The sequence below is a fragment of the Canis lupus genome, chromosome 37, assembly GCF_048164855.1.
Source record: "Canis lupus baileyi chromosome 37, mCanLup2.hap1, whole genome shotgun sequence".
Taxonomy (NCBI): Eukaryota; Metazoa; Chordata; class Mammalia; order Carnivora; family Canidae; genus Canis; species Canis lupus.
Window position 1 is genome coordinate 13,856,642 of NC_132874.1, and position 27,268 is coordinate 13,883,909.

The window sequence follows — 27,268 nt, forward strand, 5'->3', positions numbered from 1 at the left end:
TCTCCAGACTGTGATTTTCCCATCTGTAGGACCCAGCTGACAGTGGTCACTACTCTGGGACAGGCAGTCAGGGTCCCAAGCTCAGATACATCCTACATGGCAGATTGCAACATTTTGTTCTTGTTGTGCTAGGAAATTAGGGGAAGCAACATGCCTTGGGATCATGTTGGGAAATCTAGTAGAAGTAGGGCGGTATCTGAACACACACACACACTTCGGAATGAGTCCTTTGGGTCTTTGCAGACCTCCCAGCAATGCTACTGGAGGCAGATTCTGGTGAAAGAGGCAACTGCACCAGGTGTGGCTAAACATTAATAGTCAATAATCAAGCTATGGTACTCTGCTTCTTTCATCAGCAAAAACAAGGGCGTGCCTTTCTACCTCTCCCATCCCACTGCTTTTTCACCAACATCCTGTCAGCTCTCATCTTTCCTTATTTTACATTCAAAAGATCTTTTTTCTTTTTTTCTGAGAGAGAGCGAGAGCATGGATGTGAGCAGGGGAAGGGGCAGAGGGAGAGGGGGAGAGACGATCCTAAGCAGACTTCCCACTGAACATGGAACCCTACATGGAGCTTGATCTCATGACCCTGAGGGCGAAACCAAGAGCTGGATGCTCAACCAACTGAGCCACCCAGGCATCCCTGTCTCCCCCCCCCCTTTTTTCTATCATAAAAACAATACATACAAAATAAAAAATTAGCAGTACGGAAAGATATGAAATATAAAAGTCAAATAATTTCTTTCCCATCTTCCCAACTGACAAGTAACCACTATAATAATTATATGCATATACTTTCAAAAAATATTAAGGCTTATAGAAGTATGTGTTATATGTTCCTCTTTCTATATATTCATGTATTTAGATATATGTACATGTAAATATATAAGTTAATATACTTATATCAAATGTTTATGTTAAATACTTGTTTAAAATTTGTATTAAACATATTAACATATTCATACTTATTATTATATTTATGTATTACTTATATATTTATACATATTATACTATTTTATAGTATGTGTATGTGTATATATATATATATTACTTTTTGATAAATGTGACTTTTCTGGAATCTGGCAATTGGCAACACTATTTTTTTTTCTTCCACACTTCCCTTGACATTCAGGTTTTGGTCTGATTTTACTTTCAAACCTTTCCCCTAGTGAGGATAAGCTCTTAACTCTGGTCTTTATACTCCTGGGTTATGATCAGATCCTAACCCCCCACTTAGCCAAGCCCCCCCCCCCCATCAATTACCTTTCCAGCCTCTGCATGGTCATGGCCAGCGTTTTGTTCAGCTCCTCTATCATCCTGCAGCCGGAGGGGTGCATGGGGAGGGAGCCGGTAGTGGAAGGGAGGTGCTGGCCGAGGCTGCCATACTGCAGCTGGTGCTGGATCTGTGATGGCAGGACTGCATGGTGGTGCTGGGCCCCACTCTGCTGGCCACTCTTCTGGGCTGCGTAGGATGCCAGGGAGAGGTCTGGCCCCCCTACAGGCATACAGATCATGACTTTCTTTGGAGGTAGCGGAGGCGACAGTTTCACTGGCAGACAAGGCAATTTCACAGGGGCGCCAGGATCTGCAGCAAAAGGAGGGCGAGAGGCAGCTGTGAGTTTTAGGGTGTGGGAAGAAACCTAGAACACCACACGTGCCCACCTTGGGACTGTAGGCATTGACATGGGCCCTGAGATAAAATGCACCGACTGAACACACCAGCAGGGTGGCTGCTAGCTAACTCAGCAAGCACCCACCAACTCGTTTCCTGCCTAAAGCGTGCTGGCCTCAAGGGCCCTCGGGGGGCATTAGTGACATCTGTCACACAGCTGTCAGGCTAAGTGAGGCCAACCAGCAGCAGGAAGGGGAAATGAACATGATGGTCCATTCTTCTATTCATGGAAACCCATGGAACTTCAAAGAGACCTGTCCTAGGATACATTATGATGTGTGCAATTTTGCCACTGTAACGTGCTAATATCCTTTCATCTGGCACCTTTATACAGGCACAGGACTAGAAGCCAGTCCTAGGCTCACGTCCGTTAACAGCGTGTCCCTCCACAAGGGACATCTATGGTGCTAACTTTAATTCCCTCATCTATAACCTAGGCAGGATGCTTTATGAAGAGTCACTGTCACAGAGCAGGCTCAGGTGCCCCATGAAGAGGCAAGCCCCCCATGGTCTGCACGTTACGCAGCTCATCTCTTCATGGTCACACTTGACCTCCATGAGGTCTGAGCATGGTGGCCTCCATGAGGTCTGAGCTGGTCTACCCACCCATCCATAGTTGGACTGTTCACACCATGGTGGGGCTGCTATAGGTACTCCCGGGCTGTGGTGGCACCTGCACACACCCAACACCCCCCAGTTCCATGACAGGGTGGCCTTTGCCCTCATTTTCTCTCCACGGCTTGTCATTATCTTCCCTGGTCTCCTTGAGGCCCCCTTCCCTTGGCAGAGCGCTGCTCCCACTTTGCAGAGAAGCCCAAGGTACACATGTGAGACCTCTCTTTCCCTCCAGAACATCTGCATTTCCCAAACTCCCTGATGTCTGCACACCCCCAGGCCTTTGCCACATTCCCTCCTCGGGTCGGAGTATTCCTGTTTTGTCCTCCCCCTTCAAGATCCAACTGCAAAATGACCTCCCTTTCCCCGAGGAACACTCCCGGGTCATTACATCGCCCCTTCTATTCCGCACCAGTGGGTCTACTGCAGATGTGGGGTTCATCCCTGCCCATGGCAACGGTGGCAACCACGATGGTGGGAATAACTCGAGTTGCCCCTCCCCCCGGGCCAGATATTGTTCAAGTGCTTTTCAATGTCATCCTCACAATGAGCCTGTGGTGGAGACACATTCTCATCTTGCTTTTGCAGACGATGCCACTGGACTCTGAAGACACCAAATGGCACTTCCTGTATACATAGCTGGCTCCTCTCCTGGAGAACAAGGACCTCAGATACTTGGTCACTCTACCCTTAGCATCTTGTACGGTGCCTAGCTCACAGAGCGAGAGGCTCACAACTCATTTACAGGATGAGCTGATGTGCTGAGGCTCTGCTGTGGGATGCATTCATACCTTCCCCAGAAATACATACTTGCCGGGAGTGGGGGGTGGAATATGAGCATAAAATGAAATTTTAGGATCATGCAGCTGTGGATCCTACAGCTGAGATACACAGGGAAGCCTAATAATTCCAGAGAGCCTGATAAGATTGCTCCCCAACACCAAAATGCCAACTGGTCATAACCACAGGGCTCCCTCATGCTCCTCCGCAAAGGCTCATCCTGTTTGTCACCATCCCCCATGCACAGGACACAAAGTAACCTAACCACGTTCAGGTGAATGACCAACGGTGCTTACTCCAAAGAGGCTGAGATACCAGAAACTCATCCCCTTTGTCCAGTTCCTGCTACTGAAGGGTCCATCCCTTTGGCTCTCAGAAGCCTTTGAGCAAACGTAGCGCAAATGCAATATGTCTGGAAATGTTAAGGGTTTCTATCCAAGAACCTTTACCCGTTATTCCTTCCTTTGTAGGTCTAGCTGTCTGTCTAAGCCAGGTAAGTGCTCACTCGCTTGGGCAGGAGGAAGCAGAGCCAGGAGGGCAGCATGGAGCCATCTACCTGGGAAGGAACAGTGACTACCTGGGTTACCATCTTGCAAAACTACAACTTCCTGCACACACTCTACCACGGTGTTTCCTGTCACCACTTCTACAGCAAAGCTTACTTGGTTTCTTCTCTAGGAAAATGGCCAAGGGGACACCAGAAATTGTATCAGAATGGGCAAGGAGGTAGTAAGCAAATTAGTGGCCATGGTTACTTTCACTGCTCAAGAAGAGAGATGGAGGGGTCCTCGAGGACGCCTTTCTCTTTTCCTGCCTGCATCTCCTTTCTAGTTGTTTCACTACACACAGTCATCAATTATAGGTGGGTAGGAAATAAAAATGAATTACTTAAAATAATTTTTTAGCTCAGGAGATTTGGTAAAAAGGGAGGAAGTTGGGGAAAAGGTTAAAATCAGGTGGCTTAGTATTATCAGAATTATCAGCAAATTAGCTTGGTAATCCCCATCACGGTAGACAAGCGAGGAGGCCTGAGCAGCCCAGATGTGTAGTCACTCTCTGTGCCTATTTTTATATCTTTATGACATCGTAATACCAAGTCACTGCTCATAACAGATCTGGAGCTAGCTGAACACGGTCTGCCATTCTGAGTTTCTGTCTATCGCTTTTTCTGTCTCTTGCAAACTTCTGTGTTCTCTGCCCCCTTGACCACGACACCAGTCTGGGACCTTAAATCCTCTTGTAGGGTGGATCACAGAGTCCATCCTCCTATTCCATCTGCACCCCATACCAGACACCTCCCTAAAGCACATGTCATGCTGGAGGTCACACAATGACTTTCTGCCCCAGGCAGTGCTACGGGCCTTCCAGCCCAGCCCAGCGCCAGCAGGTACCTCCTGCCTGCATCTCCCTGGACACTCTGGCCAACCCAGGCCAGCTTCCCCACTGGGTTTCCCAGTAGCCATGCTCATCCTCTCTGAGGGCCTTTGTCCCACATGCCCCCTGAAGCACCCTCTCTGCCCAATGATCAAAATTGCATTCACCCTTCAAAGCACAATTGAAGACCCAATACCTATCCCCCTTGCAGCCTTTCCTGCCCCGAACTCCTGTGACCCAGATGGCCAGCACCTCCATTTCATTCTGCTCGACTTTGTGCTGGTTAAGGCCAGCTGCATTTGGATGGCTCCTCCCATGTGTTTCGGCTCCACTAGTGAAGCCCGGACTCCTGCAGCCTTATGATTCTCAACCCCAGGGATGTGTTAGCCTCACACTGATGCAGACCCTACCACCCCCTCTTAGGGATTCTATTGGGGTGGGTGCCAGCTTTGTCTTTTAAAAACCATATTTGGACAGCCCAGGTGGCTCAGCGGTTTGGCGCCTGCCTTCGGCTCAGGGCGTGATCCTGGAGTTCCGGGATTGAGTCCCACATCGGGCTCCCTGCATGGAACCTGCTTCTCCTTCTGCCTGTGTCTCTGCCTCTCTCTCTGTGTCTCTCATGAGTAAATAAATAAAATCTTAAAAAAAAAAAGCCATATTTGAAAACCACACAACCTCTTATTCTTGTCCTGTTCTCTGAAAACAACAGAAAAAAAAAAAAAAAAGAGCACTAACTCCTTTTTTTTTTTTTTTTAAACAGATGCCAAACACCTAGCATAGAGCCCAGCGATGTGGGGCTTGAACACACAACCCTGAGATTAAGACCTGAGCTGAGATAAAGAGTGAGATGCTCAACTGACTGAGTCACCTGGGTATCCCAAGAGCACGGACTTTTAAGCAGAGCTGTTGGACCACCTGCAATGGTGGCCTGATGCTTGCTAGAAGTTTGTATTCCTGGGCTTCACCTCTGACCTCCCGAATAAGAGTCTCCCAAACTTCCCTAATTAGTTTGGTGGAAATCACTGCCTTAAGTATGTGGCATCTTGGAAGGAAACAGTGGGGAGCATGCATTCCATTCCCAATCCATTCATCTCAGGCTGTCATCTGTGTCACAAAAATGTCAGTGCCTCATTAAACAGAAATGAGTATTGGGTGTATGTTTCCTTGTTTGTTTAACACATGCATACAGTACACATAGGACATACCAAAATCAGCAAGAAGGAAATGAGAAATCTAATGCACTGAATCAAGTCAGTAGGAAAAGCTAAACATCTGATTAAATATTTATTGCTTGAGACAAAATTTTGAAGAAATGCTCCTTTAGGCAAACTTGTCTGAAATGTCCTCAAAGTATTCTAAAACAAATAAAACAGAAAAATTCACCCCAAAGGATATAAGAAATCTTTTCATCCACAAAGTACTCATCCATAAGTGATTTTTATGTAAAATTTTTATAAATATAAAATTAAGTTGGAAGCACCTTTAGACAAATTGGTTTTAAGACAAATCCCTTAATTGCAAATGTTAGATTTAGGCAAAGCTAGTCATTAGGTGAATAGATCTTAGACAGTTCAGCTTTCAGTACACTGGATTCCTGCAGATTAGTCTTTTACTTTTTATATGTTGGGGACATAGAAATAGAGCCTGGAGACCCAGCTGCTGAACACTCAGGGTGGACACTGGCCCAGGGGCTGGATGGAACCGATGCATCATATCCCTGCCTCGGGTAGCTGTAAAGTGCCCCCAAATCAGTGATTCTCCCTAATTCTTTCCTCTTACTCCTTGAGTATGATGAGCACTTGGGAAGCATTTAAAATCCAAACACTGGCCCAGAGACTCTCACTCAGGAGACTCATTCTTCCAAAGGGCACCTTTTAATCATTTTACAAAGTCCCTGAACGGGTCAGCGGAGGACTGCCCTGTGTTAAAATCCCTCCAGTTCAGTCCTTGATTCCTTGATATGTAAAAGGAGCTCAATAAATGTAGTCTTCTCTGATACTGAATGAAAAAAAGATATTCTCTGCCTCTCTCAGGGGTTGTCCTGAGGGGCAGACAAGATGATGTGGACACACTTTGCAATTTGCCGAGTGCCACATCCTGGCCTGTTGCTCATGGGACTCTTGATGTACCTGTGAGCATCTCCTAGCCTGATGCTTCCCATCTGGAGAGGGAAGCGAGAAGCCAAAACAGCACCCGGGAGTGCCGTGAGTACAGTAGGTGGTGGTTCTAAGTAAGCAGGTGAAAAGCCAGCTGAAAGGGAATCCAATAATGCAAAAGAGAGCTTTCAAAGGACCCTCTGGGCAGCTTTCAATGCTTGCAGCAAAGCAAAAAGGGCAAGGCCACTCAGGTTTTGGGGGTGCTGTTCTAATGCATGCCACCCTGCATCAGTATTGAGGGCTAGTGGAAAAGAACACAAAACTGAGAATGACAACCTAGATTTTCTGCTGTTCAGAGGCTTTGGAAAGAGCTAATCTTTTTTGGGGGATTCAGACTCTTTACCTCTAAAAATCAAGGGATAAAAAAAAAATGTCTCCTTTGCCTCAATAGCACCTAACTGAATAAAATGCTTTGCATCTATGGGATGCATGGTATTTATGGATCATTGGAGGACACACTCTGCCTCCTGCATTTATAATGATGACAGTGGCCGGTCCTGCTGGGGCACACAAAGCTCTCTCTGCCCGCTGACTTAGAAATGCATGAGTCCCTCTGCAGCCAGACTAATCGAGATGCAGTATATTCATAAAACTGTCTCTGTTGATGGAGTGGGAAAGGCAGAAACAACCAGTTCCAGAGAACAAGGAAAATAAACTCAAACTGTGAGTGTCACAGAGCCATAAAACCCAAGAAGGCTGTATATCCAGACATGACACAGCTCTGCCTTCTGACTTCAGACCAGGGGATGAAAACTCCAGATTACTTTTCTAGTCCACTCCTGTGCCATAGGACCACAGTCTATAACAGAACCAGAGTGGGCTAAGGGCACACATTCCAAACCTCTCTTCTCTGTTTTTTATTAACACCTGCTGTTGAAGCCCATTTCTGCCTGAGATATGCATCAGGGCACTTGTCAATGATAGTAGCACTTAGCGCCTTAATGAGCGAAGGTGCTGTAACAATTTCTCAGCCATTTGCCACCTGGTTTCAATGGGTTAGAGTCTCCGATCTCCTTTTATAGAGACAGGCACTCCCCCCAAGAACATAAAGAGCCTCTACGAAGTGTACTTAGAACTTCAATGAGAGTCCAGGGGCACCAAAGCCTGGAATCAGACTCCCCCTGGCTGCAACAAAAGTGCTCATACAAGCTTGGTGAATTCCTTCAGAACCTCCCAGGGATTCTAAGTTCGTTGGTCAGATGCCTGGAAAGGCCAAATGTGTCGACCAACCCCCATGGTAAGAGGGATGGGCAGAGAAAAAGAGAAACGAAGAAGTGACTTGTGTTACATGCCCTACGTGGAAACTAACGAACATCTGAGGTTTGTGACAAATGTGTCCTGAGACCTTCCAGGGTCCTAAAACTGAATGCCAGTATAGCACACTCATCACCAGCACCTGACTTTGTTTCTGAGTCACTTCCCACAAAGTGACTCTGGGTAGTCACTTTCCACAAAACCATCTAGGCAGATGACAACAAGGAGGGAGGGACGTGCCTCACCGGATGGAGATGTTGGGTGGTGAGTGGGGATCACAGCTGGGCCACGTGTCATCTTCATAGGGCATGCAATTAAATTTGATTTTTTTGAAATCAAAGTATACATTATTCATTGTCAGGAAACTGCTTTTAAAGAGTCACAACTGTAGGTGTCCCTACATGACAGCAAACACCTGTTGAGACCAGCATTTGGCTGGAGATTACAAATCATCTGCGCGAAAGCCCATTATTAGGTGGTTTGATTTTGCAGTGATGCGGATGAGCGCCGTTGCTCTCGGGGAGACCGGGGGAGGAGAGCACTGTCCCATCGATAACTGAGCTGTGGAACATATGCCTACTGCAAGACAGGCACAAAGGACAGTGAGAAGGTTCTAGAGTTGGACAACAGTAAGAAGCATGGACCGGACAGTGCCCACTGCGAGGACTGCTATTTGTGACTGTCCAGGAGAAGGCTGGGAGAGTCAAATCCAAGTCACATAGTCACGAAGGCAAGCAAAACACGCTCATCTGATCTCAGACGCTGGAACCAAGGGACTGATCGATGATGTCTGGAAGTCGTTAATTTAGATCGTATAAAATGAAATGCTACACAGACCATGTGGAACTATAAAGAGGAAGAACATACAGGATGAGGGTGTAAGTTCAAGCGAGATCCTTAGATGTTATAAAGGGAAAAAGAGGATGGCTGCAATTCATCTCCAACCTCGCCTCTACCTGATGCACGATATTCATTCACTGTCGGAAGACACACTCCTACCTCTTGCATTTACAGAGATGGTGGCAGCTGGTCTGACCACCTGCAGTTGGTGGTCTCCAAGGGTGTCCCCATTTTCCCTTGACATTCCCAACGTGCTCTCTGCCACCTAGTTTGACTGATGGATGACTGTCATGTTCTATCTGTGACTCTAATAAGGGGTTGCTTTTCCATCTAGGTATCGTGGTTCCATCAAGCACTACAGCAGCACAAGTCAGACTGCCTTTATGGCACACCTCAGAGCCTGAGATAACAAGTATCCTGCTAGGAACTCGTGGGCAAATGATCATCCAGCTCCTCCTCTAATGCTTCAGCCACAGGCGGTTCTCTCTCTCTCTCTCTCTCTCTCTCTCTCTCTCTCTCTCAAGCTGCTCAGCGCTAGCTGAGGATACAGAAGGGACCAAGGCCGACTCCATCCCTGCTCTCAGGGAACTGACCCCGGGACATTGAAACGATGTCCAAGAGGAAGAACCAAGGGCAGTAGCTTGGTGCCCTTTGCACTTTCCACTGATGATGGCCACCCCCCAGTTTCCTTTGTACAGCTGGCTGTGCATCTATCCCCCAGCATTACTGTCCATCAAATCCACAAGGGTGTCAAGGAGACAGGTGAGTTGAGATCAAGCACATGCTGCTAAATGTCCACAAAACATGCCCACTTCCTCCACCAAAGTTAAATCCATCATCATGATCATGGCATTCGAGGCTTTCCACAGTTTCCCTTCAACCCATTTCTGGCCTGCTTCTCTCCACAAATCCTGCACCCCTGCCAAGCTGGGCCGTGTGTTAGTTCCTGAACAGACTGGGCCTTGTATTCAGGTGCCTCTGTGTACTCTGCTTCACCTTCCACCACAGTCTCCTTTCCCCTCCCTAACTTTTCAAATTTTACTCATCTTTCAGGCCTGTTTTAAATACATCCTCCTTTATGATGCTCTGTATAATTCTTTCAAAAGGATTTGGTCTCTTGCTATTGAATTTCTTGAGAATCATGTTTATACATCTTTGTATGAAGCATTTTCTGTAGCTAATAATTGCCTACAAGCCCTACAGCTGATGAGGGAACACTTCTTATAAACTGTAGCAAGGCTGGTGGGACACGTTGCACATGGTGGGCACTCAGAGCAGAAGTGCCATTCAGTCTTACAAAAGAAGGAGATTCGATCGTGTGCTACAGGGTGGATAGAGCTTGAGGGCAGCATATAAATGAAATAAGCCTCTGATGAAAAGACAAATGCTGTAGGATTCCACTTACTGGAGGTACCCCATATTCATAGAAATAAGAAGTAAAATGGTAGTATCAGGAGCTAAGAGGGGAGGAAGGAAAAAGGGGAGTTTCAATTCTTCCAGATGGAAAAGTTCCAGAAATCTGTTGCACAACAATGTGAATATAGTCAACGTTACTGAATTGCATATTTACAAACTGCTAAGAAGGTAAATTTTATATTATGTTTTCACCACAATAAAAGAAGTGCCAAGTGCATTAAATCTCCCACCTAACAGTGCTACAAAAAAAAAAAAAAAAAAAGATATTTTGGTGTAATCTTTGCGCTGGTCACAGAAGTGAGAGCAGAAAGCGCCTTTTTAAAAAAGGTTTCTAGGGGATCCCTGGGTGGCTCAGTGGTTTGGCACCTGCCTTTGGCCCAGGGCGTGATCCTGGGGTCCTGGGATCGAGTCCTGCACAGGCTCCCTGCATAGAGCCTGCTTCTCCCTCTGCCTGTGTCTCTGCCTCTCTCTCTCTCTCTCTCTCTCTCTCTGTGTCTCCCATGAATAAATAAATAAATCTAAAGAAATAAAAATAAAAAAGGTTTTCATAGAAAGTCCTCCAACGTACCCAGAAAGAATTTCTGCATTTTAAGAAAGGGAAATCAAGACTGGAAAAATACTGGGGCACCTGGGTGGCTCAGTGATTTGAGTGTCTGCCTTTGGCTCAGGGCGTGATCCTGGGGTCCTGGGATTGAGTCCCGTATCAGGCTCCATGTAGGGAACCTGCTTCTCGCTCTGCCTGTGTCTTTGCCTCTCTCTGTGTGTCTCTCATGAATAAATTAATAAAATCTTAAAAAAAAGACTGGAAAAATACAGAAAATTAGGTATAAAGAGTAAATTTGGGTATATTTCCCATTCTTTCAAGGTATCAACTACTCAGAGACTATGAACCTTAAACCTTCTGGGGCCTCTGGGTTATAGTTCATGTTTCCCACTTAGAGGCAGAGACGAGGTCCAAAGTCACAGTGGTCCACTTAGTGGTTTTCTTGTGTTTTCGAAGTAGAATGCAAGGGTAGAGGTAAGAGTGAATGATTTTGTGGAGTTGGAGAGGAATCTGCAGGAGGAGAATAGGGAAGGATACTGGAGAGAAATGAGGACACACAGTAATAGGGTCAGTGAGGAACAACAAAATCAGAGGTGAGAATGGGAATACAGAAGAGTGAGCCATGGATAGTGTCCACAGAACTAGGGAGATGGTATAAAGAGAAACATTGGTTTTGGTATGATAAGCTCTGGATAGAAGATTCTCATTTGACCCGGGTGAGGCTAAGAAGTACCACAGGGCATGGGAGCCATTTGCCAGGAAAGTCTGTAGTTGTAAAAACTTCGGAATGTTGAAACTAGCCATTGATCAACAGAAGTTCCTTGTATTTCAGGGTCTAAAGACAAAGAAGCCCTGGGCAGGTTCACATTAGCAGAAGGACTTATTTGTAAAGGATTAGCAACTCTTTTCGCTTTTTCTTCTTTCTTTTCTTCTTTCTTTTCTTTTTCTTTCTTCTTTCTTTCTTTCTTTCTTTCTTTCTTTCTTTCTTTCTTTCTTTCTTTCTTCTTTCTTTCGATTTATTTATTTTAGAGAGAGGGGGGAAGAATGTGTAGGGGAAAGGCAAAAGGAGAGGGAGAGAGCAAATCTCAGCAGGCTCCACACTGACACAATGTTCAATCTCATAACCCTGAGATCATGACCGGAGCCCATATCAAGAGCTAGATGCTTAACCAACTGAGCCACCCAGGCTCCCCCAACATTTCCTTTTCTTTGCTGAACTGCCAATCTCTAATTGTGACCAAAATGCTTCCTTTGTGATTTGTCCTGTTCTTGATTCTTACAGACTCTCAGCTTTTAACATGTTCTTCCAAACCCAACCCAACTGCATTCAGGTCCTCCTCTTTATAATCAAGTGCCTTGAGAATATTAGTTATTTTTGAAAGACTGGATACATTTTTGTCTTTGACTTATGCAAATAAAGAAGCCAATTTCCTTTCCTTTTTTTAAAATTGATTATTTATTTAAGAGAGAGACAGAGAGAGCAAGAAGAGGAAGAGGGAGACAAGTAGACTCCCTGCTGAGCCAGGAACCTGATGCAAGGCTGGATCCCAGGACTCTATCATGACCTGAGCTGAAATCAAGAGTCAGATACTTAACTGAGCCACCCAGGTGCCCCCTGATTTCCTTTTTAAGAATTCAACCAACCAATCCATTTATTTATTTTTGAGAGAAAGAAGGGGGAGCAAGAGTATGAGTAGGGGTAGTGGTGGTGAAGGATGAGACGAAGAGAGAGAGAATCTTAAGCAGGCTCCTGGTTCAGCACAGAGTCCAACTCGGGGCTTGATCTCATGACCTGAGCTGAAATCAAGAGTTGACTCCTTAACCAAACAAACCAACCAGATGCCCCAAGAAGCCAATTTTCTTAAAAGGACTGAAAGTCACAAGGCAAAAAAACAAAACAAGACAAAAAAACAAAACAAAACAAAAACAAAAACAACAAAGAAAGCTCATAATTCCATTGTTTTGAATTTTAAGAATAGGTATCTTAGTGAGGATGTTAGAAACCAATGATTACAAGTAAGAACTTTGGAGTAAAAAAGTGGATACATCTCTAGCACTTACTAGCTATGTAACCATGACAGAGTTATTTAACTTATCTAAATTTCATTTTCCTCTTCCAAGAAAAAGAAAGAATGATGATAATAGCACTGACTCTGTAGGACTAAACAATATGCCGTCAAGTTCTCAAAAAGTGGTAGCTGCCATTATCACCCAAGTGTGAATGCCAGACCACGAAGTCCAGCTCTCACGGGAGTTGATTATCTTTCCTTCAAATAGCATCGATGGGGTACCTAATCACAGGTACCATATGCAGAGGCATGGATTATTCATGCAGTGTGTCATATCAGACTCTGGGAGCCAGGATGGCTGGAGAGGTGATTGATGAAGACTTAGAAAGATAGGAGACAGTGGTGGAGTTCTTTTTTTTTTTTCTTCACTTCAATCAACTCTTTTCCTCTGGGGTCCATCATCATTCCAAGAGAGATGCATTTTGAGAATCATTCATCTCAGATCATATGCATTATGCAGAGGCATGTAATAATGGAGCATCAGATTCTCCTTCCATTCTGGAAGTACAGTGCATGGCAGAGCTGTTTGCAGCTGCTCTTGGAGAAGAGAAGAACAGACAGGATGATGACAAGGGAAGAAGAAAGATTGTTTGGGAGAGCAAGAAGGCTTCTCTCCACTTGCTGGAGAACGGAGAACATTCTCCAAGTCTATAATGGTTTTCCTGAGAAAATGGAAGCACATGCCAAAGTAGAGATATTTCTGCCTGTCTTTGCCTGATCATGTACTTGGAAGCAGCCCCAGGTCAGGTTCGTGCTTCCTCTAGTATCCCACCGGACCGTTAACCACTGTCACTCTCTTATTAATCATGCTTGGTGGCTTTCAAACTGTCCTGGGTTTCCTTTCAAAAATGTCAACAGGACAACAGACAGTATGAGCATGCTACAACTGCTAAGTCTCAACTCAACTCAGTAGAGTTCTAGCATTCTTCGTTGATTAATTTCTTCTGACACAGCCCAGTTGTCTCTAGAGTAATTACTAACAGAACAGGGTTAATGTAGCTGCCTTGTGGTGATGCAGATTCATTATAATTGTTCGCTTACAAAAATTAAGCACGTCTAAATGAGTTTAAACCGAAAAGGCCAGCACCAGGCTTGCAGCCCACAGAGACCTCCACCTGTCTTGTCTTCTTATTTAAGAGGCTACCAGACCCAACATGGCAAGGATTATTAGCTCTTAGGTATTTTTATCCATGTGATCCAAGCTCTGTAGAGATGAGGTTTATAGAGAGTAGAGAAGTCCACTCTCCCTATAAAAGGACCAGGGAAGCCAGAGACTGGGTTCTGTTTTTCCTACATCAAGAGTCCCATGGATACCAGGCTGCCCAAGCTCACAGCTCATAGCTGAAGCTGTGAATGAATGAAGTGTGCCTTCATTAATTAGATAACTAGATAAGTTAGAGGATGCTACCGGCTACGAGATTCCGTCTCTGTTGTTCTGTTCTCTCTCCTCCTGCTTGTTAGGTCCTATCTCAGAAACAGAAGTGGCTTCCTCCGTCATCTCCCTGGTTCAAATTATTCAGTTTTACTCAACTAGTGTGATTCTGGAGAATGAGGCATGGGGCTGGCCTTTTTAAGTCTTCAACTTTCTCCTTCTGTTCACTCTCTACACAGTGATGTAGGAAAACTTTCAAAAGGCTCATTTTCTTCACATCACTCCCCTGCTCAAAAGCCTCCCAAGGCTCCCCACTGTCCCAGAAATAAAATCTAAATCCTCCTATGCCTTACCTAGTGAACCTTTTTTTCAATACATCCTGAGACAGACCCTCTGCCCCAGCTCAGCCACCTCGTCACGGACCCAAAACAATGCCATCTCTGGGCCTGATGGGGGGCTTCTCTCCTGGAATGTTCTCCCCTCATTCTCCATAAATGCCCTTCATGCGTTAAGGGTCAGCTCAAGCTGCAGCCCTTCCATGCATGCCCTTTGATCAGACTGCACGGAACTCGAAGTGATACTCCCGATAGTATTTTGGTGCTCTATTGTGTGTCTATACAATACAGGTAATATATAAAAAATACATATGCAAAATGTATACAGTAAACTGTCACTTATTTGTACCTGCATTGAAACCTAGCACATGTTTGATGAATAAATATGAACCACATACAGAAGCTGATTCTGTAATATTTAATCTTTGGGAAAATTTGGCATCAAAGCCTTCAAAAGCCTCTAGCTCTTCCAAGGTACATAGATGATTTCGGGAATCAGAATAAGCAACTCTAATTCTCGAAATAAATTAGGAGAAATTCAGATGCTCATAATGCAGTGTATGCTGCAGAGGATGTCTGCTGTGGTGATTTTTACGGCAGAAGATGGGAGAGCCCCCAAGGAGCCAAATGAGGGAACCCTACTCCACACCGGGCAGCTAACAAAACCGTGTTGTGCAGTATTCACAAACAGGAGAACCAGTTCCGAAGATACCACCATGTGCAAAAAGTCAGTGATAGGAGATATGTATAGCAGGCATCTGATTTTCATTAGACAGATAAACGGACAGGGGTCATCTCTTAGAAAGAAGCTTATGGGGGCATTTGTTCCTTTGTGGTTTTCTATGCATTCACATTTTAGGACACCGCACTAAAGGGTTATTAATGTGTTGGACGGCTCCTGTAGATGGAAATGTGCTCTTTCGAGCCACAGACATCTGACCTGGATGGACATATATGCTGATAGAGTGGTTTGACTCACTCTTGTGTTTATTTTGGACTCGAATAAAACTCAGCACCACTGGGGAGACGGCCTCCTACCAGAGACCAGGCTCCCCGGATGATCCTACTGCACAACGCCTGCTGACCCTGCTGAAGGTCCTGATGTTTCTGAAGCTTCAGCTTCTCCACTACAAAACAGATGAAAATTCTTCCCACCTCCATCCTCATCACGTCTCACAAAAACCTACAGAGATCAATTAGAAACCATTTACAAAAATACTAAGTGCATTGTAAAAAGGCAACTGGTCAGTGGAAAGACTCTCAGGGTTGCAGAAACAACCCCCTGAAATCTTTACTCTTTAATCCCAAACCACAGCGTTGAACCCAAGAGGAGTGTCTGGTTCGTGTGCAGTGAAATACAATTTCACTAGGTGCCCAATTTAATAGCGCTGGGTGTGTTCACTAACACGTTAAACTTGAAAATATAAAAATCACTTCAGGACCGCATTCCTAAACCTTCTCTTCTTTTAACTGTATTTCCCACGATGCTTTGCAGATTTGTCTCTACTTGTCTTTTTTTTTTTTTTTTTAATAGAACAAACAGCACAGACATGAATTTTAATAGAGGAAATATGCTGGGCTTCAGATCAATAATTTAAAGACAAAAAATTTAAAGCTTCGGCAAACTCATTATGAAGGGAACAAGGTACTACTCTTCATCTTTGCAAAGATTTTTGACATTGAATCTAATTCACCTCGATGGGCAAACAATCGTGAGTCAATCACATAAATACCAATGTACATATTTACAGATACACACGACAAAGGCTCTTGGCACACGGCTGGCAGGTGTATACCGAATGCTTCTTGACAAAGACACACAAACCCAGGTCATGACTGTGTGTACCGAGACGCACATAGAAACACCCAAACGTCCCACAGAGCAGCCTCACCAAAGAGGTGTGACAGGCCTTGGCTAAAAAGAGAAAGAGAGCAAGAGATTATCCCTTGAAGGGAAGGCAGGGCCGCACGCCCCCAGAAGACGTCTGGACTCACCTGTTAAGTGGTTGGCAATCCTGGCAGTGGGTTTGGGAGGCAGGGCGGGGGGTTGCTTGAGAAGGGACAGCTGCTTCACTGGGGTCTCCTCATGGTCTCCAGAGAAAGCAGCAGGTTTTTTGGGGGGCAGTAGCAGGACTGGTTTGGCTGAAGGATCTTGGGCCAGGAGGACTCCAGACTCACTGGCAGAGGGACTCTCTTCAGACACTGAGGGGACAACCATATGACACACAGGAGACATTACACAAACGAAGTGCAGGTGGGGCCGGCAGGAGCGCACAGGATGGGGGTGTGGGTTAGCAACACAGCAGAGCACCAACTTGTTCCAGGTCATCACGTATGTGTGGAGAGCTCAAGAGAGGCCACTAGAAATCCAATCAGGCAGGGGGTGGGGAGGGTGGGGGAACACACAGGGAGGTTGAGGCAGTAAGGGAGAGGCAGGAGGGGCAAGAAGGGAGTTAGGAAGAGGCTATTTTCTCAAAACAATCCCAAGCTTCACCACTTCAATCTTGGCACTCATATGACACATTCTGTGAGTGCTCTCACACGTGATTCATGGGACCACAGCGACAATCCACGGATGGCAGGTGCAGTGGGTGGCGGACAAAGAGGCCCCCAGGTGAACCGAACCAGCATCTTCCTCTGGGCCTCTTTGTCCTTTGCTGAGAGGAAGCCATGGTAGGTTCTGGGGTCTTGTTTTTGCCCCCCTGGGTCTTCCTGGGTCTGGGCCAGGAAGTAACGGAGCAGCCCTCGAGGCTGACACCAGACCGGGCACCCTGACGTGTGTCTCCGGGGCTGGGCAGCAGCTGCCAGCAGGCACCTTGCAGCTTTAGGGGCTCTTCTAAACCTTGATGAGACAAGGGATGCACCAAGACAATGTCTTTCTGTCTCCCATTTTCTGTCTTCTCACTTGCCAGAATTATGGCTTTCTGTTTGGGTTCCCCCATTTCTCTTGGCTCGGCATTGGGTCTGACTCTTCCTTTCTACCATGGGTGACCCCGACTGGCTCCAGTTAAGAGCTGTCCTGGGGAGGAGGGGGTAGGAAACAAAGGCCTTCATTCCATGCTGACAGCCTGGCCAACGAGACTGAAACTCTCATTTCACTGGGATGACAGATCTCCCTTTAACAGTCAAATCTGTATGATTATAATGTCACAAGGAAAGCTGGATCAGAAACACAATTCCCTTCTTTAGCTGGAAAAAAATCTCCTCAGCCTGGGGGGATTGTAACTCAGATGCATAGCCCCTTGCCTCCCAACATTGCTGGAATGGGAATGACTCTAGTGACTCACCCGTCACCCTCTTCTTCCTCCCTAATCTGGGTAGCAGCATCAAAGCCTTGCCAATAATCCTCAGGAGCACTCAGTTCTCCCCCTCTCACAAGGGACACCATTACCATCAGCATCGGACACACCGATGGAGCAAATGACTCACCAGGTCCCAAAGTGAAGCCTGGAATGGACTCTGTAACACCAGCTCTCCTGTCTTCCCACCTGAGCTCTGCTGACGCAGACATTGCAGATGGTGTGGCGAAAGGACGTGGCCTTTCTGCCCAAACTCTGGAGATTTCAGGAGGTCCCTCCCCACCCAGGCTCATCTCTTGAGAACAGGGAGCACTCCTCACTGGCTGTTGGGAGGATCCCACCTTCTGCAAACCTTCTGAGGGAGTGGGTACTGACCATTCAGAGGGCTTTGGACCAAAGAAGTAGTGACAGTCTGATGGTACCAAACATCATCCATCAGCAGCATGTGAGTTAACCGGTAAATTGTATACTCTAGCCAATTAACACGTTGATTGTAAACTGATAAAATTTGCTACCCAGATACAACCACTAGCTGGTATGCCCAGACTGGACTTAAAGGCTGTGCTAGGGCTTTACAAACATGTGAGTTAGGTAGGAACTGTGTAAAGTATAGGATTCCTTAGCTTGAGCTTAAGACAAACAAGTGCTAGAAAAAAAAATGACATTTTAAATCCCCGATATTACAAAAACAGGGCTGTCTTCTTTAAAATCATTAAGATTACAAAAAATGTTGTATAAAAACTATAGAACGGCATGTGTGAATATCTACTAATTGGGCAGTTTCGTCCCCATTTCCAGGCGATTCGTAAGCTCAGGGTGGTTCAAAATAGAACCCCTCGTCCAGCCAAGGCTCCAGGTCCCGAATGCCACGTGCTGGGGGCCTATCCCACAACTCTGTCCCTTCCATGTCCCATCGCGTCCTGCATTACCTGTCCCATCCATGATGTCTGAAGGTTGGAGCACCTCGTATGAGCAGGGATCCCTGGGCATTGGGACCGGCTCCATTTCGGACAGGGCAGGCAGAGACAGCTGGCTGGAGCTCAGGGACTGTCCATTTTCCAGCGAGTCATCTTCATTCGATATGGAGAGTTCCCCATCTGTGGGAGCGAGAGGAGATGGCTCAGTTAGACAACGCCCACCTTCCAGGGAAGGGTGACATTTATCATTTGCTAATCGAATCTAAATGTTTTTGAACAATCTTTTTCAAGGTCAGTCTGTAAAATCTACACTTGATCTTTTGCTTTTCAGACACTTTATTTTTAGACATATGGCATCTGACCACGAAGGCAGCAATTTCCAGTGACCTCTAGTAAATTGCCTGTTTGCTCTCCATCTTTCCAACCATAATCACCATATTTTGGATGTATCTTTTCTAATGAAAATGAATTAAAATGAACTATTCTTTGTAATTTTGGAAAACCTGGAAAAATCGAGCAGGCCTCAGAGGCTGGAAAACCTTGAGTAGGAATTCCTACTCTAGAGAGCCCAGGGCTTCATACCACTCAACACACACCAGAAGCATGGTTCGCTAAGGCTCTAGGAAAAATTCATCCTCTTTTCTCCTATTCCCACCAGCATCCAATTTTTCTAGAGAGATAAATGTTTAGGAGGGCTCAAAGTTTCTTGAGGCTCACCTCCTGACAATAAGGACCACTGCTCACTGGCTGTTGGGAAGGTCCCATCTTCTGCAAACTTTCTAAGGGAGCAAGTACTGACCACTCAGAGGGCTTTGGACCAAAGCTGAGGGCTGCAGCATCCTAAGGATGCTGGGAGTGTCAGAATTCTCCCCCTGCCCACCAGTGATCACGTCTTGGGGGAGGGGAAGGGCAGACTTTGATCTTGCTTAAAGCTTCTCAAAGCAAGGGTTGGGCGTCTAGTTAACACCATGGTAGAGGATCAAAGGCTCCCGCACAATGGCCATTTGTCAAATCAAAATTCCCCCAGTATGATTTCATCCTAGCCCAGGGGAGTCCTAAATAACTAGACATTAAAGTCAAATTAATTTTTAAAGAGGACAGAAAGCTGTTCCAAGTAAGATGAATAAACATTCAGACAAAAGACTCCCAAGTTATGCTTAGTCAGAAACACAGGAACCAGCAAAGCCTTAAATCTGGACAAAAGATGATTTACTTATAGGAATGAAACAGTGAGATGACTCCAAGGTGAATCTTGTATAAATGATCCTTTTCTTTTGCCATGCTCCTCCCAAGGGGTCAATTTTATACACAACAATAAGCAGTGGTAAAGGATGCTCTGTGGGCCCCCTTCCTCCCCAGTTAGAACTGGCCTGATGGAAAACAGTCAACAGACTAATCTACAAACCAACGGGCTTTAGACAACATATGGTTCAAGGACACAGGATATTTGACCTGAATCTTGTATAAACAGAAAAAAACAGAATAGATACCAAAAAATCATCTGAGGCAGATGATATAAAGCACTGACATACTTTAAGATTGTGTTTTTTTTTTTTTTTTTCTCCCTGTTCTTTTCATTTAGCCTTTTTGGATGCCTGGAAGGGCATGGGAGTTAGTATAATTGTAATAAATAAAATGATGACTACTCCTCATTAATAAGAGAAGAAGAGCAGTGTGGCTCTAAGGCTGATGCTATGGAAAGTAGACTGCCGAACTGAGCATCTTCAGGAGGGAAGGTGGAGTGGGAGGTGGGTTACTGCATCGCCATCCCATAAGGGATGGTCCCCAGTCCCTGCAGCACACTTTAATTTAGCATGTTCACACTGATGCCATGGCTTCGTAGCACCACCACTTTGATTTTTGATGTTTCCAATGTAAAGAAGTCCTGGTAAGACAACCAGAGGAGGGGGGGTTTCAGTGCCACTGCCAAGTTCTGCTTCTTCAGGGCAATGATACAAATGACTGCTGTACGTTTTAACAGTTAAGAAGTACCATGGAAACAGTTCTGGGGCAAAGATACAATTGTAGTTGGATTACCTTAGACTCTATGAATCTCAGTTTCATCAAGGCAGCTGACTTAGGGCTGGAGGCTTTGCTGGTAAAGGAGATGCGCTCCTTGGGACATTGCAATTCTCAAAATATTGAGCTCCCCATACATTAAAAGTACCTTTGCTGAGTCACAAAGACTCAAACCGCTTTGGAGAGGAAACAATCTAGGGAATTCCACTGTCATAATTTCTAAATACACATTTCCACCAAAAAAATAAAGATGAAAAAGAAAGAGTAAGACAACCTAACAGAAACAGTTTGTATATATTTTTCATAGTTGTGATTTTACTATGCATCAGATTTCCTGTCTTGGTTTTTTACTATTATAAACCTTATAATTTGCATGATTATAATCTTAATGATTATACTGGATGAATAAACTGAATTTTTTAAAAGGGATTTTATTTATTTAAGAGAGAAAGAGAGAGTGCGCACACACGCAAGCCACGGGAGAGGCAGAGGGAAAAGGAGAAGCAGATTCCCCACCAAGCAGGGAGTTGGATGCAGGGATTGATTCCAGGACCCTGGGACCATAACCTGAGCTGAAGGCAAACGTTTAACTGACTGAGCCACTCAAACACCCCGAATAAACTGAATTTTATTTAGCTATCTTCCTATGGCTGGTCATAAAGGGATTTCCAATGTTTTATGATATAATAAAAAAAAAGGAGGCTCTGCTGATCACCTCCCTACATAAAGCCTTTTCTGCAATTAGAATTCTGACCTTTTAAGAGAAATCACAATAGGTGAAACTTATGTGTTAATATTTCAATATCTAGTGACATATACCTGAATCTTGTATAATTGTTTTGTGAAGCATTTCTCTATTTACACAGCAGCAGTGTACAGATCACATGAATTTCTTAGCTTTTGGCCATTTCAATATTAACCTTGATAACCATTTTTTAATAATGGTTATTTATTCATTCATGAGAGACACTGAGAAAGAGGCAGAGACATAGGCAGAGGGAGAAGCAGGCTCCCTGTGGGGACTCCATCCCAGGACCCTGGGATCATGACCTGACCCAAAGCCAGACATTCAACCACTGAGCCACCTATCTACCTATCTATATACATATAATGATCTAGCAGAAATAAATTGAAGCCATTCAATAGATATGACAAATCCATTATTAATATCATTTATGGCCAAGAATAGTAGTGACAAAAGTGAAGACCATCTGATTTGGATTCTTATAACATGAGGCTCCTACGATGATGCCATTGTTAAGTAACTGTTGTTTTAAAATTCTTATTGTGACATTTTCAAACATACACAAAAGTAGAAATACTAATGTAACTGATCCCATATACTCATCATCAAGCTAAGAAATCAGCTGGGAATTCCTAATGTTTGGTAATTCCATATTTGATTAATTTGAAGAGTATGTAACTCTCTGTGTCCTTTAAATTTACAAAGATGATTTATTAGCTTCTTTATTGGCATTTTAATTAGCATTATTAGAAAAACTATTTTCCCTTTTTTTAAAAAAAAGATTTTATTTATTTATTTATTTATTTTAGATTTTATTTATTTATTCATGAGAGACGAGAGAGAGAGAGAGAGAGAGAGAGAGGCAGAGAAACAGGCAGAGGGAGAAGCAGATTCCATGCAGGGAGACCGACATGGGACTCGATCCTAGGTCTCCAGGATCAGGCCTTGGGTTGAAGGCGACACTAAACAGGGTGGCTGAGCCATCTGGGCTGTCCTATTTTCCTTTTTTAGAAAGAACTTAACCCTCCAGATTAGGAGGAGTCTAGTCTCATGGACTATTTGTACTTTTATCTATCAAGATCATCACTGTCTCTTGTTATCAGGGATGAGAAAGAATTTGCTCTTTATAGTAATATTAGAAATTATACTAGAAATAATACTAGAGGGGCGCCTGCATGGCTCAGTCAGTTAAGCGTCTGCATTCAGTTCAGGTCATGATCCTGGGGTCCTGGGACTGAGCTCTGTATTGGGCTCCCTGCTTAGAGGGGAGCCTGCTTCTCCCACTCCTCCCTTCTTGTGCTCTCTCGTGCTATCTCTGTTTCTCTCTCTCAAATAAATAAAATCTTTAAAAAATAACGTTAGAAATAATATTGCCCTATGCAATATCAGAAATTATTTTGATGCTTTACATGATCTTCTAAAATTATCCATAATAATGGCTTTCAAAATTGCACAAAACAACCGCCAGGGGCAGCCCCGGTGACTCAGTGGTTTAGCGCCACCTTTGGCCCAGGGTGTGATCTTGGAGACCCGGGATCGAGTCCCACATCAGTCTCCCAGCATGGAGCCTGCTTCTCCCTCTGCCTGTGTCTCTGCCTGTGTCTCTGCCTCTCTCTCTCTCTCTCTCTCTCTCTCTCGTGAATAAATAAATAAAATCTTTAAAAAAATAAAAACCAAAACAACTGCCAGTAATGTTTCCTACCAGGATGAGTAGTAGGAATAGGAAGCAGGGGGAAGGCATGCAAGGCCAGAGGGGTTGAGTCAGCGCTGCTCTAACTTCAGCAGGCATCACAATTCTTTGCAGGGAAGTTAAAGTAGATGGCTGGGCTCCACCCCCAGAGTTTCCAGTGGTTTTGGGGTGGGACAGAGAACATGCATGGCTAGCAAGCTCTTGGGGGATGCTGGAGCTGATTCTACTGGTCAGAGTTCCACACTTTGAGACCCACTGGATTAGAGGTTAGGAATCAGAGATGCAAGATAATCTGGAATGACAACAGTGCCTTGATACGATGAGGTTTGGGGCAAAAAATGCTGTTTATGTGGCTAGCACGGAATAGAGACAGTTGGTTTAAATCTCAAGACAAGAGAGCAGGAAGTTGCATTGTTTAGCCGTGGATCATGAATCTGAGCTTGTCACAAAGGACTAGGGCACTGGGAAGAGCAGTAGGGTAGGGTGGAAAATTAAAATCTGAGCCAGATGCAGACATATTCAACAGGGTAACATCAGGTCACAGAAGTGACAAAGAACATGATGCAGAAGTGGGCGTAAGTCAAGGTCGTAAGTTATAAATGATGAGACAGAAAGCCATGGGGTCTAAGGTATGGAACTGGCCATGGAAATTGTGCCAGCCTTATTCATTCCCCTCTACCCCTTGTGAGACCTAAGAAATGAAGATGTTGGTAGAGTCAGGTTAACACCGAATCAAGGAGAGTGAGGGGAGCGGTGACAGAGAATTAATTCGTTCAACAGGCAAACATCTGTCGAGAGCCTGTAACTAACAACATGCATCACAACCCAGGAACTGTGGGCGCTCGCAATGACCTTGCGGGTCAGGCAGATGTTTGCTTTCAGCACCTTATGATGCTTGTAGAGACCCCTGTCCGCTTGGCTGCCCCCCCGCCCCCAGCCCTGGAGCTTTACCACAGCGCACCTGCCTCCCCACCCACGAGCCTGGCACGGTGCCAAGTGCTAAGAGGACACAGCACAGGTGCAGAAATGCAGAAACACAGACACGGGCAGGCATTACTGTGAGACGTGGGGAAAAGAAGCTAAAGTGGGAAGTTAAACCCTGATAAGAGTTTAAAAAGAAGGAAAAAGAGTTGAAGTAAGTTAGAAGACTTGAGCTCCCAACATCGGGACCACGTGTTTGAGGAGGATTTGTCTCCTGTGGAGTTGTTTTTCATGTTCTTTCTGAAAGCATGATTTACATAAAAGTTGTGCTCCACAGGACTGGCTCCAAAGGTACATTAAAAAATGTTTTGCTTTATTTAGGAGTTGTATCCACCTGTAACTGGATGTTACCTTTGTGCCTATATTTGAAGTTTTTTTTGTTTGTTTGTTTTAATTTTCCTCCATTTTTAAAAAAGATTTTATTTATTTATTTATTCATGAGAGACACAGAGAAGCAGAGACATAAGCAGAGGGAGAAGCAGGCTCCCTGTGGGGAGCCCAATGTGGGACTCGATCCCAGGACCCGGGGATCATGACCTGAGCAGAAGGCAGACACCCTCAACCACTGAGCCACCCATGTGGCTGGCCCTCCTTGATTGTTGTTTTGTTTTAGGAATACTCTGGCTTTAGGGTGACTGACACCTTGTAATCAGTTAAATTTTCTCAAAGCTTAAGATGAACTGAAGCTGGTTTTTTTTTTTTTTTTTTTTTTAATACATAAAGGTCACAGGGAGAATGAGCAATGGGAATTCTTTGGGTTCTCAGAGATAGCCATGTAACAACATTACATTAAATCACATTAAAAATTGCACAGAAGAGATATTTTGTTCCAAGAGGGCTCACAGTTCATGGCGCTTTGAAGTTGAAGACAAAAAAAAAGACTAAGTTTTAATTCTGAAAAAATACTTAAAAAATTATTTATTTATTCACAAGAGACAAAGAGAGTAAGAGACATAGGCAGAGGGAGAAGCAGACTCCCTCCCTGCAAGGAGCCTGATGCCGGACTCGATCCCAGGACTCTGGGATCACGACCTGAGCCAAATGCAGACACTCAACCATTGAGCCACCCAGGCATCCCTGAAAAAATATTTTAGTATAAACTTAAGCTCACCCCTGAATCTGATTTTATAAGATATGCGTATGAATTATGTAAAAATCTATGTTTAAAAATGTATTTCTAGTTGGATCAGACATCTTTGCTTAAATAATAGTTGACTACAAGTATAAAGGATTGCTTTATACCTATATGTTGAACTATTATGACAATATATTTCACGTGGATCAGAAAAAAAAGTAAAACTTTAAAACTAGATTAAATAGTACAAATAAAAGTGTGCACACATATTTATTTATTCAGATTGCATAAGAGGGAGGTCAGATGGAGAGTTGCTGGCTTACAAAACTTTTTGATTTTTAATTTGCAAAATAAAATGTGTACACCAAATACAAGAAAAAGAGCAGTGTAGTGGGGGAACATAAGCAAACAGAGCTAATAGAAGATGGACTATTCCAAGAATGAAGAGTATGTGTACAAATAAGTCAAAATCAAGTGTCCCAGGTGCCTCTTGTGAAATGCAGAGCCTTGCTGGAATGAAAGAAATGCAAATGAAGTGACCACGTGGGTGGTGCCCAGACATTAAAAAATGTGTCTGAAATAATGTCAAGGACAAAAGCAGGAATGTAGAACAATATGTACCTGTGGATCAGGATCACATCAAAATGAAATATGTATGCGGGATGGCAAATTTTCCAAAGTAAACTTGGTAAGATAGAAATAGAGTTCAATGATTATTAACTTTTTTCTATATATAGATGCTTATATTTGGCAAACAAACAAAACAACAACAACATAAAAATTTCATGTTGCCTTGTTACATTAAATGAAAAAATAACAGTTTTTGTTGGAGGGAAAACCCCTCCCTCACTCCTCTGATTTCTTGATGAGGCACTAATTTTCCCCAAGTCCTCATTTTTTTTTTTTTTGGTCTGGCTGCTTGTTCTTTTTTTCTTTTTTTCAGAGAAGTTTTTACTAAAAGATCAAGGATATAAATGAACACTCCTGGCTAATGACCTCAACATCTGACGATAATTACCAATAGCTTTAAAATATATACCCAAAGTACAACTTCAAAAGAACCAGGTTTATTTATCCTATAGACAGAGCAGTTCAAGATGTTGAGAGGCATCAATTATTTAAATTGTGACAATGTGATTGTTCTCAAAGTGTGTTTATTTGGGGGAAAAAGTGATTATAAAAAAATACTGAAAGGTAATTTGCCAATGAGGTTGCAGATTTTAACAATGATCCATATAGTCTTAGATTTTTAAGTGTATGGTTTCATAATTTAAACAAATCGAAAACTTGTTGTAAACAGATTGTATCAAAGAGCTATTCAATATACATCACTTTAACATTCCATAAAAACTGAGTAAAAAATCATATTTGAATGATTTACTTTGATATTTTTATCTGATTATAACTATAAGATGTACTATACATACAAGAGGCAGATACCTACTCTGAGAGGTGTAAGAGTTGTTCATGAATGCCCTCTAAGATTAGTGAAACCAGTAATTTTTATATATACATTCATGTGTATATATATGTACTTCAAAAAGCAAAGCATCTCTTCATTCATCAACTTAATGGTAAGAATGGGGGCCACCAGGCATTGGTGCAGCACCAAAAGGTCCTGAAGTCACTTGAAAAGGATTATTGGGAGTGAGATAGAGTCCTGGCATGGGATATGATCCTGCAGGGGCAGGATATGGTGCTGGTGGTCCCCAGGATCCTGGTGGAACAGTGCCCCGTGGAACAGGTGGCACTGCCCCGGGTGCTTGGGGAGGGGGCATGGGATATGGCCCTGGAGAAGGATATGGCATATTAGGGATAGTATACTGGCCTCCCCTTCTAGGCACCCAAGGTCCATAAGACATGGTTTCCCATGGACCTAAAGGACCACCAGCAGCTGGATCTGTGGGTACACCATATGGTCTTGGAAGCCTTGGAAGATTTGCCTGGCTTCTACCCTTCTCTGCAGTGACCTCATTGCTAGGTCCCTGTTTCTCTACTGGGTGGAGAGAATCTAAATGGCGAGTGCTGGGGGTGTACTCCGCATTTTCCCCTCCTCACCTTGGACCAGTATTGATCCAGGACTCAAGCTTTCTTCTTGGGGGGCTGATGTAAAGT

At 44.2% G+C, this 27,268-nt stretch overlaps 1 protein-coding gene across 11 annotated transcripts in view; it reads right to left on the reverse strand.

Annotated features, from left to right (window-relative positions):
* PHACTR1 (phosphatase and actin regulator 1) overlaps window positions 1-27,268 on the reverse strand; it is a 555,008-nt gene that overhangs the window by 68,462 nt on the left and 459,278 nt on the right. For 9 of the 11 annotated variants that reach the window (XM_072813914.1, XM_072813913.1, XM_072813912.1 and 6 more), the window contains 3 exons: window positions 18,656-18,823; window positions 16,423-16,629; window positions 1,264-1,585 (listed from right to left, as the gene is read on the reverse strand). In XM_072813914.1, coding sequence (XP_072670015.1) covers window positions 1,264-1,585; window positions 16,423-16,629; window positions 18,656-18,823 — 697 coding nt within the window. The remainder of the gene's footprint in view (window positions 1-1,263; window positions 1,586-16,422; window positions 16,630-18,655; window positions 18,824-27,268) is intronic. The other 2 variants (XM_072813916.1, XM_072813923.1) reach the window with 1 other exon arrangement.